This window comes from Carassius carassius, chromosome 27 (genome assembly GCF_963082965.1).
Source record: "Carassius carassius chromosome 27, fCarCar2.1, whole genome shotgun sequence".
NCBI classification, from domain to species: domain Eukaryota; kingdom Metazoa; phylum Chordata; class Actinopteri; order Cypriniformes; family Cyprinidae; genus Carassius; species Carassius carassius.
Window position 1 is genome coordinate 262,501 of NC_081781.1, and position 15,461 is coordinate 277,961.

A 15,461-nucleotide genomic window follows, 5' to 3' on the forward strand; every position below is an offset into this window, starting at 1 on the left:
TAGGGATAACCACACCCTGGAGAGGATTGTGAAACAAAACCCATTCAAAAATGTGGGGGAGATTCACAAAGAGTGGACTGCAGCTGGAGCCAGTGCTTCAAGAACCACTACACACAGACGTATGCAAGACATGGGTTTCAGCTGTCGCACTCCTTGTGTCAAGCCACTCTTGAACAACAGACAGCGTCAGAAGCGTCTCGCTTCAGAAAGGACTGGACTGCTGCTGAGTGGACCACAGTTATGTTCTCTGATGAAAGTACATTTAGCATTTCCTTTGGAAATCAGGGTCCCAGAGTCTGGGGGAAGAGAGGAGAGGCACACAATCCACGCTGCTTGAGGTCCAGTGTAAAGTTTCCACAGTCAGTGATGGTTTGGGGTGCCATGTCATCTGCTGGTGTTGGTCCACTGTGTTTTCTGAGGTCAAAGGTCAACACAGCCATATACCAGGTAATTTTAGAGCACTTCATGCTTCCTGCTGCTGACCAACTTTATGGAGATGCAGATTTCATTCTCCAACAGGACTTGGCACCTGCACACAGTGCCAAAGCTACCAGTACCTGGTTTAAGGACCATGGTATCCCTGTTCTTTCCGAGGTCACCGTAGCCACCAGATCCAGTCTGTGTCCAGATCAGAGGGTCACTGCAGTCACCCGGATCCAGTACGTATCCAGATCAGATGCTGGATCAGCACCTAGAAAGGACCTCTACATCCCTGAAAGACAGCGGAGACCAGGACAACTAGAGCCCCAGATACAGATCCCCTGTAAAGACCTTGTCTCAGAGGAGCACCAGGACAAGACCACAGGAAACAGATGATTCTTCTGCACAATCTGACTTTGCTGCAGTCTGGAATTGAACTACTGGTTTCGTCTGGTCAGAGGAGAACTGGCCCCCCAACTGAGCCTGGTTTCTCCTAAGGTTTTTTTCTCCATTCTGTCACCGATGGAGTTTCGGTTCCTTGCCGCTGTCGCCTCTGGCTTGCTTAGTTGGGGACACTTCATCTACAGCGATATCGTTGACTTGATTGCAAATAAATGCACAGACACTATTTAACTGAACAGAGATGACATCACTGAATTCAATGATGAACTGCCTTTAAAGGCAGGGTAGGTAAAAAATGTTTAAAAAACTTTTTTTCAAAATTTGTTTAAACTTTATTTATATATCAATACATAATTAAAATGTAAGTACTCTGAAAAAGAAAGTATAAAAATCGAGTGACTGTAGACCTCTCACGACTGTTTTAAAGACGGCTCATTATTTCCATTCACTCCACCCCCTCCCTTCTGGGCTCCTATAGATTATTTATCGTCTCTACTATGGCTCGCTAAGTAATGTTATGTTAGCTATATTACGCAGCTACGTGTGCTAATGACACATGCTTCATGAAAAAATAAACAAAAAAATATGTATGATCAAAATATAAAAAGAAAGATTTACCTGTCCAGCAGAAATAAAGCCATCAAGGAGTCACTTTTCAGCCCCTTGAGTTCCCTCAGTTCTCGCCATCGCTGGAAAGCCACGCCGACATTAACTCGTGTTTTATTTCTATGTTTATCCAAAGACTTTTTGTTCATTGCCTTTTCTTGTACTGTTACTGTCTTCCTTTTTTTGCCTGGTTTGCCTTCACTAACTGCATAGGCTGGTACTGTGAATTTTGCTTGCTGTTTCTCTGCCATTGTTTTGGTATTCCTCAAATCAAACGTGCGTGCGCAAGTGGGCAGGTCATGTGTGGCAAAAGGGTGGTTGCCATGGTTGCGAGAGAGTGACAGTCGCCTAAGCCAATCCTATGTTTCGTCCCGAAATGGAAATAATGACCTGTGTTTAATACAGATTAAACGGTCTAGAGTCACTCAATTTGTATACACTTTTTATCAGAGTACTTACATTTTAATTATGCATTGATATATATAGAAAGTTTAAACAAATTTGGAAGAAAGTTGTTTATAAATTTATTACCTACCCTGCCTTTAACTATCATTTTGCTTTATTGACACACTGTTTTCCTAATGAATGTTGTTCAGTTGCTTTGACGCTATGGAAGCACATGGGTAGCGATATTCAATTTGGAATGTAATATGCAAAAAAAATGACAATGCATTTCTGTATTTACATTTTCATTTTCCAATACATTTGTGCAACGTTTGGTGCAAAATGAAAATGAAAATTAAATTACATCATTTCATACACCAGTTTTAATATGTAAAATGAAAACTAATTTTAACGCTTTATAAGTTGCAAAATTAAAATGAAAATGTGTTACAGAAATGATTAGATATGTATAACATGTTCAAGCAAAAACTGTGGCAAAATGATCATTTAAATGCTATTTTTCTTAAATGCATTAACACTCACAGTCAAGACACTTACGATTGCATTTTCATTTAGTGTCCCGCAATGAATGTAGCAAAATTCAATCAATGTGCACATTGAAAATGCATTCCGAGCCGATCACGTGTCCGGCCCCCCCCGCGCCATGTCAATCACTGCGTGAACAAGGCGGGGCTTGCAGAAGGTCAGAGACTCAAATCTCAAGAAGAGGATTCAAGTGAGAGAACATGGACAAGACAGTTGGTCCGTGTACGTTTTGATCATTTCGGTTTATGGCTTCAATATTTCATTCGCACTTGTGGACGGGGCTGAAACGCTGCTTTCATCTGATTGGTCGAATCGCTCAACCTTCAGCTCGGTCTTTTCATCCTTTCAGGCAGAATAAGAGTCAGTGCGAGTGAAGCACTGTAATGTCTGAAACCACCGCTCACTGTTAATTAGCATAATATCTGAATCAGATGATGCTGGCCACATAATTCGTGCTGCTGAGACCTGCTAATTATTTCTAGGTTATAGTATTGTATAAATATTGTCCCACTGATAAATACAGTGCAAATAGTTCTGTCTCTTTGGATAAAAGTGAAGTGGAAATAAAAATCAATAATAGACTGAACAGTTCCATGTCTGTAACATTTACCACTCTCATATTTTAACTCATAAGGCACTAGGTATGTGTGTGTGACATTAATAAATAATTGTAAAAATTAATATTGTTACATTTGTGAAATAAAAATAGTAAAATTAAATCAAAATAAAAATAATTTCAAAATAAAATCGCGGCTGGAGACGGTAATGTTTTCTCTTGGTTCTGAATAAATTCGACTTATATATGTTTTTTTCCTCGTCATGACGTATTTTTGGACTGATGCAACTTATACCGAAAAATACGGGTAACATTATTATTATTATTTATTATGAAAGTAACTGACACAGACTAGAACTTTAATGTTTCACCAAATTTAGCTCAGATCTTCAGACTCGTCTGACTCGTGTTGCTGTATAACTGGCCAGACTTACCTTCCCAAAAAATACCTTACCTTTATTTCATAAATTTAACTATATTTATTTCCACTTCACTGTTATCCAAGGAGACAGAACTATTTGCACTGTATTTATCAGTGGGACAATATTTATACAATACTATAACCTAGAAATAATTAGCAGGTCTCAGCAGCACGAATTATGTGGCCAGCATCATCTGATTCAGATATTATGCTAATTAACAGTGAGTGTAGTTTCAGACATTACAGTGCTTCACTCGCACTGACTCTTATTCTGTCTGAAAGAATGAAAAGACCGAGCTGAAGGTAGAGCGATTCGACCAATCAGATGAAAGGAGCGCTTCAGCCCCGTCCACAAGTGCGAATGAAATATTGAAGCCATAAACCAAAATGATCAAAACGTACACGGACCAACGGTCTTGTCCATGTTATCTCACTTGAATCCTCTTCTTGAGATTTGAGTCTCTGACCTTCTGCAAGCCCCGCCTTGTTCACGCAGTGATTGACATGGCGCGGGGGGGGGCGGACACGTGATCGGCTCGGAATGCATTTTCAATGTGCACATTGTATTTTGCTACATTCATTGCGGGACACTAAATGAAAATGCAATCGTAAGTGTCTTTACTGTGAGTGTTAATGCAATTAAGAAAAATAGCATTTAAATGATAATTTTGCCACAGTTTTTGCTTGAACATGTTATACATATCTAATCATTTCTGTAATACATTTTCATTTTAATTTTGCAACTTATAAAGCGTTAAAATTAGTATTCATTTTACATATTAAAACTGGTGTATGAAATGCCAAATGAAAATTATGTAATTTAATTTTCATTTTCATTTTGCACCAAACGTTGCACAAATGTATTGGAAAATGTAAATGTAAATACAGAAATGCATTGTCATTTTACATATTGCATTGTCATTTTGCATATTACATTGCAAATTTCATATCGCTACCCATGTGCTTCCATATGACGCAATGTATTTTGTTTAAAGCGCTATATAAATAAAGGTGACTTGACTTCTTAATTGGCCAGCAAACTCGCCTGACCTTAACCCCATAGACAATCTATGGTGTATTGTGAAGATGAAGATGTGATATGTCAGACCCAAGAATGCAGAAGAGCTGAAGGCCACTATCAGAGTAACCTGGGCTCTCATAACACCTGAGCAGTGCCACAGACTGATCGACTCCATGCCACGCAGCATTGCTGCAGTCATTCAGGGGAAAGGAGACACAACTAAGTGTTGAGTGCGGTACATGCTCATACTTTTGGCCAAGATTTCTAAAAATCCTTTCTTTGTATTGGTCATAAGTTATATTCTAATTTTCTGAGACACTGAATTTGGGATTTTCCTTAGTTGTCAGTTATAATCATCAAACATTTGAAATATATCAGTCTGTGTGTAATGAATGAATATAATATACAAGTTTCACTTTTTGAATGGAATTAGTGAAATAAATCAACTTTTTGATGATATTCTAATTATATGACCAGCACCTGTATAGTTTAAATAAATATAATCTAAATTGAAAATATTGCCTTGGTAAATAGCTGAAATATTTATATTTTATTCTGTATTATAGTAAAATTTTATAACTATAATACAGATATATATATATATATATATATATATATATATATGCTGTTAATTTTAGTTTCAGTTTTAGTTGACCGTAATAACCCTGTTTCTGTTACTTTAAATGCAAACAATGTTTTAATCGACAGGAAATCCTGGAGGAAGTGGTTCGTGAGCTGCACAAGGTGAAGGATGAGATCATTGATGGTATGTTGTGCTGCTTTACGTCCCTGGCGCTCAAACTGCGACGCACAACTCATGGGTTCGATTCCCAGCAGTGACACAATGTAACGTCTGAGATGCGCTGTACAATAGATGCCAGCATCAGCCAGACGTGTGTGTGTTGTTTAGTTCCAGACTCTAATGAGTGTGTTGTGCTTCACTTCCAGCCGTCAGACACGAGCTCAGTAGAATCAGCAGCACATAGTGTCCATCTCCTGGAGAGCCCAGATCCTGCTGAAGCCTCCAGAGCCGGACGTCACACGTCCAGATCCCTGATGAAGCAGAGACACTGGCACTGATCTCACCGTTCTGCTGGATCTGGACTCAGCTGGAAGACTTACAGAACCTGAGGAACACAGAACCAACATCTGGAGTCCTTTTACTTTGTCTGCATCATCATTGTTATTATTATTATTAATATAGGTGTAGTTGTTGTAGTGTTTTCATGTAGGTAGACAGGAATTAATAATAATGATAACAATAATAATGATATCATTGCACATCCCGTTTATATTTCTACTGTTTTCATTTTCCGTAAGATTCATCGTAAGCACATTTCTCTTTGCCTTTGTTTTTAAGAGTTTTTTTATTATCCTTTTTGTCATAATGATGAATTTAATCACTGACGGAGGGTTTTGAGGATGCGAGGAGTTATTATCTGACAAACAGACATCACACACCAGAGTATTTGTGATCATGTTGTTTTATGAGTTCTGTTTTGACCAAGTGCTTCCTGGTTAGAAAAAAAAAGAAAAGATATACACGATGTTTAAAAAGAAGTGAAATAAAGTGTGAAGGGTGTGTTTCATCTGTGTGTGTGGATCATATGGAGAATAATATCATTCATAAATGACAGAAATACATCGGTCTCTGTTTGAAGAAAACCCCACAGACGAACATATTATCTTCATATCAAGTCTTTAATATTTGATTTTTGATATTCATTTTAACATTATTAATACACAGTGTAAATCTGGATTTTAAAATAAGTACATCAAATGATAATGTGTTAATTATAGGAGTCTCTGCTGACATTTATTTTCAGTTTAGAAATGATAATTATATTTATTTTTAAATATTCAAACGGCTTATTAATATAAATGTATAATACTTTAAATATTTTCATTTTAAATAATAACCTAAGTAAAATTAACACATTAAAAACACGCATAATATAATACACTGATATATCAAGAATAATAGTGATATATTCAGTTTAGAAATAACTTAAGAAAGACTTAAACATAAATAAATCATGAACGAAGTTAGATTCTGTGTAATCTAAGTGAAAATTAAATAATTACATATTTTAAAAAAAACATAAAATAACACAATAATAGATTTCAGTAATGTGCTATTTATTCTCAATTTGGACATTTAAAAATTTCACACAAGGAAAAAATTATATTTATCAATTATAATTATTATATAGTCAAACAACATATATCAATATACGGCGAATGTATATATATATAATTTTTTTGCCCCCTCAGATTCCTGATTTTCTAATAGTTCTCTCCTAAATTCCTACATAAATTAAATAAAACCTCATGGGTGGTTTTGTGCTCCAGAGTCAGGTACAGTCATCCGCGCGGCTCTGCTCTCGCGAGATCTGGCAGCGCAGCGTCGTGGCGACGTGAATTCAACTCCTGTGAGAAGTGGATCAGTGTTGCCAGGTCCACGGTATTGCGGCGGAATTGGGCTGTTACTCTAACACTGGTGACCCGAGGTGTTTCATGTCCGCGGGTTGAAGCGATATTTACTATCGACGCGAAGTGAAGCGTTCAACACAATTGTATTGTACACGGTTTGTTCTGTGGCCATCTAGTGGTCATAAAATGAATAACGCCTTCGCTTCGCTTGAACCAGATTCTGAAGCAGTCACGTGGCTTTCAAGCGAACGAAGCGTAAGACGTCATAGATCACGTGCGCTTGTCAAAACAAATCAAGCTCCTCTAAAGTGCTGTTTCTCGACGCAAGCTTCGAAGCTTTGGTGTCTAACATAACTGCTAAAAACCCTGCGATAGGAACTGTACGAGGGGAACCTCGCCAGAAAACCTGCATTTTATCCACAATTTTTTTGAGCAGCAATTGGGTGGGTTTTGTCGCGGAAACCTGGCAACCCTGGAGTGGAGCGTTATTTGTGTTATCGGAGCGTGTGTGAGAGAGCGCGTCGCGAGCGAGCGTTGAACGCCACAGACAGCGGACTCGAGGAACATGGCATCCGGCGAGACGCTGTACATCGAGGCGGACGGCTCGGAGATGCCCGCGGAGATCGTGGAGCTGCACGAGATCGAGGTGGAGACCATCGAGACTACGGTGATCGGAGACGAGCAGCCCATGATCGCGCTGCAGCCGCTGCTCACAGACGACCCCCGGGAGGTGATCCTGGTCCAGACCCGCGAGGAGGTGGTCGGCGGAGACGAGTCGGAGCTCGGCGGGGAAGACGGCTTCGAGGAGCGGATCCTCATCCCGGTGCCCGCCGAGGAGCACTACATCGGGCAGACGCTGCTGACAGTCGCGGGCAAGAGCTCCGCGGGGCGGCTGGGGAAGAGAGTGGCGTCCGGGGGCAAGAGAGCGGGCAAGAAGAGCTACCTGAGCGCGGCGGAGGCCTGCGGGAGGAAATGGGAGCAGAAGCAGGTGCAGATCAAGACTCTGGAGGGCGAGTTCTCCGTCACGATGTGGTCTTCGGGTGAGTCTCGTTTTCCGTGGAGTGCCTCGGGAGACAGGGCGTTGTCCGCTCCGCGCTCGGTCCTCTCTGTGGCTTTTCGCACTGTTTATGTTTTGAACGGAGGCCATGTTTTGGACTGTCTATGGGCGCCGCCATGTTCCCGAGTCCAGTATGGCGGCCCTGGAAAGATGGCGACGGCGCGGCGGATTGGATTAGGCGCGAGAGCGCTGCGGCTGCTGCGTGTAGGCCGCGAGACGAGAGTGACCGTTAAAAACCGTTATAAACGCGGATTTTGAATTTCGGCTTCAGCGGGAAGCGATCGCGTGCCAGTTTGGATTTAAATACCCGTCAAGGTGTGACGCTTGTTTATTTTTAGTTAAGCCTCTGTCACTGTTGTTGTCTATTAAAGCGTTACACCGCGTCCTAACTACACGAGACGCGACTAAAATGTTAATCGGAGCTTTTGTCCCAACTAACCGCGACGGCGACATGCTAAATTTCTATTTTAGAAACGGTTTCTATTTCCGCTACAGCACAATAACATACAAACTCTGACAGTGATAATCTCAGGAACTGATTGTGTGCTTTATTAAATGCTAAAAAAGTGTTTAATGTGAGTTTGAAAGCAGCAACAGATAGTGTACCGCAGATGTTAAAAATAAATTAAAACATGTTAAAACTGCGAACCAACAAGCGTATCCCACAACAAAGATAGTATCAGTCAGTCACTTAGTAACGTTACGTGATGTACATTTATGTTAAAATGTTTAATATGATCATAACCAGAGACCCGCCCACACGCTTCTGATTGGCCGTGATATTTGATTGACTGTTGTGTGAACAGCTGGAATCTTGTTGTGTTGCGTGTATTTGGAACATGGTGTTAGTTCACTCAAAAATTTGAAATTCTGTCATTAATTACTCATTCTCATGATGTTCCAAACCCGTAAGACCTTCGTTCGTCTCCGGAACACAAATGAAGATATTGTTGATGCATTCCGAGAGCTCTCTGAGCCTCCACAGACAGCAAGAATATTACCAAGCGTTAAAACAGCCAGGACATCGCAGGGCTGTTTTGTAAACAACTCAGAGTAATGACGTCATCTGCATAAAACTATATGATTGGCTGAACAAATTTGCTGGGATTTTTGAAAAGGTCCTGAAAGGAAGAAGCAATTTCTTAAAATGATGCTTAAATGATGTAGATTCTCTAATTAACGGATCTCTGCTTCATTACAGTTTGCACATATTTTTTTTGTCGCGAACGTTGATCTTTCTTCAAAACAGCCGGTAAAAGAGTCGCGTGATAACGTGCGTCATCACTTCAACACGGCATTAGATCTGGCTTTTGTTCACATAGCGCTCATCCCGGGTTGAACCCAGCAATGTTACTAGGTCCCCGACCCGGGTTCAATGCCGGAATCAATCCTGGGACATGGTTGCTTTCACACAGAAGGCGACCCGGCAATGTTCTGGCAATATGCCGGGTCCAACGTGCAGTGTGAAAGGGGCTATAGTTAGTTTACATCTATACTAATCAGTATCACATGGATTATTTTAACGATGTCCTTGTTGTTTTAACGCTTGATCATGGTAATATTCAGGGCTGTGATTCTTCTGGAAAAATCCGGAAATCTGGCTTTTCCGAACTGAAAATAATGCTCTCGTAAATCATGCAAAAAAAAAAAAAAAAGTTGGGGGGTGGGTTCGGGTATTGGTAAACATAATGACCGCTGTCTACGTTTTTTGTGCCTCTGATTCATGTCGTCGTGTCACTCCGGAAGTAGTCCAATAATTTGTCACGATTGAAGTTCAAAGTGTACGCGCACCGTTCTGAATGCGCACACACCCAACCATCTACTCACGTGAACAGCTTCAGTTGACTGATGAAGACCGTGAACACGGATGATTCATGTAAGCAAATCCAATATATTGCCTTTTTCATTTTTATATGCAGGTCTAGTCAAATTTAACCAATCTATTGATCACTTTTGTCATGCTTCCATAACATTAATGTTAAACGATTCTGGGATAATTTAGCAAAGTAACGCCATGTTGGTTATTGCTTACTTCTAGCTAGAAAGTTTAGCAGCTTCTACAAGGCTCGAAATTGCCAACATTTTTGTTGCATATGCTCCTGAAATTTAATCTGTGTGACCTAAAAATATATTTGGGAATAACATTATATGCCCGGAGCATATGAGCATATCTGTCCTCGGCATACTCATTTGAACCGATTCACTTTAATGAATGCTTAAATCTGATCTGGGTCGAGTTTCCCAATAACGATGTATCTTCGCTCTGAAGAGCGCTCTCTACGTGCAAGGTTATAAACGCACGCCGCAATTCCACGCGCTTCTCCCAAAAACTTTACTTGACATGAACGCGTTCTACGCAGACCTGCCAACCTGTATGCATTTCGCTACGCATTTTGACCTCAAAGTACGCTGGTACGATTTGTAACTCTAAACTACGTAAATCTAGTGACGCCTCTGTCCACGCGCAGTATTCAAAACAAGCAACAGATAAAGGTGAAAAGATCAACCAATCATAGCGTTTTTTGTTTGTTTTGCATTTAAATAATTTCTGCGTTTATTTCTCACCTAGTAGCCTATAGTTTATAGTTTGAGTTCAAAGCGGCTCGCGCTCGCCCCGTTAGAAGCGCTGACAGAAAGGCTGCGTGTGAGGCTGACAGAGACGCGCTGTTTAATGTGTTTGAGATGTGCTGTTTTCCTTAATGCTCGACTTACATTGCACACGTATATTCTGTAAATGTTAAAATCCAATAGAAAATTTCCATTTTGCTGTCAGAAGTGGATGAGTTTCAGCTTTAGCGATTCTAAGCTAAACTCCACAGACTTCATTTAGAAAGAGCGCCGCCGCGCGCATGCGCTCCAAACACACAGCGCTCAATGAAATAGGAGCGCAATAACTCTGACTAAAGTATACATTTTGATGAAATACTTGTAGCTGGACAATAAATGTGACATGTAGAATTTTAAACCTACAAGTAAGTGTATTTGTATGATAGCACAAGTGTAATGAGTTAATCAAAATAGCCTTTTTACTCAATTAGTCTGTGATTTTTTTATTATTTTCAGTTTTAGTTTAGTAACTTTAACTTATGCTTTAATATTTTTTTTTTTAGATTGCAATGCTAAAATGTAATGTGACTTTAACCCTTTTTGCACATAATATATGCCTGCATGCTTGCATTCACTTTATTTGTTTAATCCAAATACAAAATACCAAGATATATAGGCTACAGTATACCGCAAATCAGCTAAAAAATACAGAGATATGAATTTTTGCTCATATTGCCCAGCCTGTACAGAAGTGTACTGGAGGTTTTTTTCTTTTCTTTTTTTTTAATAGTTAAAAAAAAAACTAAATAGCAAAAATTAACTAAACAGTTACAGTAAACAGTAAAAATTGAAATCGTTAACTCGAACACCCCCCCCCCCCCAAATCATTGACAGATTTTTTGGAATTCATCCCTATTTTTGCCCAGTTTCCTGCTTTTTTGTCCTTTGCCAATCACACCTATGAATATTCTTGCGGTCTGTGGAGGCTCAGAGAGCTCTCGGAATGCATCAAAAACATCTGCATTTGTTCTGAAGATAAATAAAGGTTTGGAAAGACATGAGGAGGAGTAATTAATGACAGGATTTTCATTTTGGGTGAAGTCTTTCCTTTCTGTTTCAGATGATAAGAAGGACGTGGATCATGAGACGGTGGTGGAGGAGCAGGTCATCGAGGAGGACTCTCCTCCCGATTTCTCCGAGTATATGACGGGAAAGAAGCTCCCGCCCGGCGGGATCCCGGGAATCGACCTGTCAGACCCCAAGCAGCTGGCGGAGTTCGCCAGGTCAGAGGTCACCTTTACTGCCCCATTACCCCATAGAGCCAGTAGGTGTGTACTTCAGGGTCAGAGGTCAAACACACAGCTCTTCAGGTGTTCCTTTTGACAAACTTTTTTTCCCTCCCTTTTCAAATCTCATCATCTGAAGCTTTCCATTGATACATACAACTATTAGAAAATCTGGAATCTGAGGGAGCAAACAAATCTAAATATTGAGAAAATCGTCTTTAAAGTTGTTCAAATGAAGTTCTTAGCAATGCATATTACTAATCAAACATTACGTTTTGATATATTTACGGTAAGACATTTACTAAATATCTTGATGGAACATGATCTTAATATCCTAATGATTTTTGGCATAAAAGAGAAATCAATGTATTGTTGTGTATTTCTACAGATATCCCTGTGCTACTGATGACTCTTCTGTGCTGCAGGACACTGATGTAGTTGAGATTTGAAAAGGGAGGGGGAGAAAAGTTTGGCAAAAGGCGGGTTTGAATTTGGGTTGATTGCGTCACACACTTGAGCATCGACGTCACTGGAGCTGGTCACTAACACTGGTCTTCTGTAGTGGTCACTAGTAAATATCTTAAATTAATTAACGAAGATTATGATCAAAGTTATGTTAATCCTATCACACAGCAGAAATAAATGTTACAGCAGCCAGTCAGTGCTCAGAAGTGTGTGTGTGTGTGTGTGTGGTTTCGTCTGACACACACACACACACACACACACACACACACACACGTGACCTGCGTCTCTATATGAGGACATGAACACATGCACTTCATCTGAGACTCACTTCAGCTTTATGCAGATTCATTTGAGAAAAACTGCTGTCAAATACAACTGGAAAAAAAAAGTCTTGTTTAAATTTAAATAATCACTGAATATATTACTACGGTATACTACAATGCAATTCTTAAAGAAGTAACAATAATGTTATCATTCTTAAGGAATATCATGCCACCAAGCTATTTTTTATTGTGATTATTAATAAATTCAGTTCTGTGGAAGTTATGTTCACCTTCCTTCTCAAGAGACAGACTTGTGGAAAACATTCCCTTCTCCATTTAAAGACATTTAAAATGCTTGTGAGACATCATTAATGTTTATTAATGGCAAGATAAATCAGTAAATCATATCAGAATGAAGATATGAAGTCTTGTTTTCTGAGAAACTGAACTAAAGGAAGCTAAAATATCTGCTTTGAACGACTGCAGTGTAAAACATCTCGTATTATCTGTGCATGCAGTTAAAGATGTTCATATCATACTGTTTGTTTGGGTCAGAGATATTCAAGCGGTTTTGGTTTTTATTTGTTTTATGTAAGTTTGTTTCTGACCCTGTGTGTGTGTGTGTGTGTGTGGGGGATCATGTGAACTCCATGTTAGTGTCATTGTACTTCCTGTAAAGATATCCTTGTGCTGTTGATGTTCAGTGCTGTGTGGTTTGAGCAGATGTTTACTGTGTTAGTTGTTTTATTTCTCAGCCCCTTCAGTCCCAGCGGAGCTGGTTTTGTTCGCAGTCCTGTCCGGTGAGTCTTAGACTGAATCTCACACCTGAGGGCTTGTTATCGGTCACTGGACAGTGTCTGGGGTCACGGGTGCAAGTGATCTGAATGTCCTCTGGCGTGCGCAGAGCATGCTGGGTAACTGATCTCTGCTGTGCTTGTGTTGATGTAGAATGAAGCCGAGGAAGATCAAGGAGGATGACGCTCCTCGGACGATAGCCTGCCCGCACAAAGTGAGTGTGTTCATCTGGAAGCATACTGACAAAAAATACTCTCTCTATTTCCTTGGATTTTATCGCTAATGATTATTAGATTATATTTTGCTGAGAGTGATATTTTGCTGGTACCAAATGAAATCAACGAAATTCATCTTTGCACTGCAGAGGAAACACCGAAGCTGCGTCTGAAGTGGCATTTAGATGCGTTTACACACTGTTTAGTGTAGGACATGAATGCATTTAACCTGTAGTTACAAATGCAGAAATACTATTTTGATATATTAATCATAAAATGTTGAATAGATACTATACATGTGAAATTATAACCACCAGTAGGTGGCAGCAAGTCACTGTTCACAAGCGAGTCATTGCGATTGAACCGAATCATTTAAACGGTTGATTCATTCAGGAACGAATCACCGTCATGTTGCTCAGAGACACAGAACAGCGCTGTGGCTGTGTTTGAAATGATTGTTGTTGTTAAAATAGAGCCAAAACTGGCAATATAGTGTCTAAAACGTAAATCTCTTAATTGACCATTCGCAAAGAGCTTGATTGACAGGTGATCTGACCTATCAGAGCACAGATATTACGTGCTTTGCCCTGATCAGGAGCCGTTTCAATTTCTTTAAAGAGCAGTACACATTTGAAAGCTGAGAGTCCTGAGACCTTGTTTCATATCAGAAGTAGTAACCTGATAAAAAGAAAATTAACATCACATCTGTAATTATGGTCAGTTGTTTAGAAAACTTTGATAGAAATCTTTGTGTGATATGTATTCTATTATTTATACTATATATAATAACTGATTGTACTGCAGGGCTGCAGTAAGATGTTCAGGGATAATTCAGCCATGAGGAAGCACCTGCACACTCACGGCCCGCGGGTTCACGTGTGCGCCGAGTGCGGGAAAGCCTTCGTGGAGAGCTCCAAACTCAAGCGCCATCAGCTGGTTCACACCGGAGAGAAACCCTTCCAGGTACGGCCAGATCAAACACAAATCCTGTCAAATTTACAGCCAGAGGTTTACTGTAAAAAAATATACAGTAGCAACATTTGAAGTTTTACAGATTACATTTAAATACCGTGATTTCATCAACTGAAGAGCTGATGAGAACATCACATGACGAAGCCCATTACAAGCAGCTCTTAAATATGAGACACTAAACACCATCATCCAAACAATACACACTTCTTTAACAACATTAGATGTCACATACAACCCTAATCTACACAACCCATGCAAAATAAACTAAGAATGAACCGTTATTTATTTTTCACTTCCAAAAACAGTATACTACGGTAAAATGACATGTCGTGTCCAAAACAGGCTTTCACTGTATCTAGTTTTTACTGTAGCATTTTTACAGTGTTTTAGCGTTTAAATCAGTGGATCATCTGTTGGAGAGCGTCTCTAATCGTGCTGTGCTTCTCTCCGTCTAGTGCACGTTCGAGGGCTGTGGGAAGCGCTTCTCCCTGGACTTTAACCTTCGGACACACGTCCGGATTCACACCGGAGACCGGCCCTACGTTTGCCCGTTCGACGGCTGCAATAAAAAGTTTGCTCAGTCCACCAACCTCAAATCACACATCCTGACACACGCCAAAGCCAAAAACACCCAATGAACTTCACACTGCTCGAGTCATCTTCACCGACGATGCTTTTTACCACAGAGACAACACACCAGAACATCGTTCTTCTCCACTTTTACTGCAGCCTCTTCATATAGCTTTTAATTTTCTATTTGTCCAAGTGTGCATATTGTACACTTGTTCTGAGGGTCAAGATCATGAGAGTCCCTGAGCGTGTCCCAGACGGGAGATGTTGTTTTCTACGGTCGTGACGGAGCATGAACGATCCCTCACCATTAACTCTCCTTTCTTCCTTGTTTGATTGTATGTTAAAGGTCTAAACCATGAACTGTCTTCTGTTAATATTCACACCTCACCTGTATTTCAGAAACTTCTATTAAAGAGGGAAACATCTGATTTGCCTTCCTGGAATCATACTGACATTTAATGAAATTTTACAGACTTTAGTGTTATTTAAATACTATTAT

At 40.0% G+C, this 15,461-nt stretch overlaps 2 protein-coding genes across 6 annotated transcripts in view; both read left to right on the forward strand.

Moving 5' to 3' along the window:
* Positions 1-5,397, forward strand: part of LOC132106364 (ena/VASP-like protein) — a 28,087-nt gene extending 22,690 nt beyond the window's left edge. For both annotated transcript variants that reach the window (XM_059511975.1, XM_059511976.1), the window contains 2 exons: positions 5,065-5,122; positions 5,305-5,397. In XM_059511975.1, the coding sequence (XP_059367958.1) occupies positions 5,065-5,122; positions 5,305-5,342 (96 nt within the window). In that variant the 3' untranslated portion in view covers positions 5,343-5,397. The remainder of the gene's footprint in view (positions 1-5,064; positions 5,123-5,304) is intronic.
* A 1,638-nt stretch (positions 5,398-7,035) lies between these two features.
* LOC132106381 (transcriptional repressor protein YY1-like) lies at positions 7,036-15,050 on the forward strand. Of its 4 annotated transcripts, none has more exons than XM_059512003.1 (6): positions 7,036-7,829; positions 11,514-11,721; positions 13,163-13,207; positions 13,356-13,416; positions 14,222-14,380; positions 14,845-15,050. In XM_059512003.1, exons 1-6 carry the CDS (start codon positions 7,355-7,357, stop codon positions 15,025-15,027), a joined length of 1,131 nt encoding a protein of 376 aa, XP_059367986.1. In that variant the 5' UTR covers positions 7,036-7,354; the 3' UTR covers positions 15,028-15,050. The 4 variants fall into 4 exon arrangements, with proteins under 4 accessions (XP_059367986.1, XP_059367988.1, XP_059367989.1 ...); XM_059512005.1 differs by having other exon boundaries at positions 7,038-7,829; positions 11,514-11,676; XM_059512006.1 differs by lacking the exon at positions 13,163-13,207 and having other exon boundaries at positions 7,038-7,829.
* The last annotated feature ends 411 nt before the right edge of the window (positions 15,051-15,461 follow it).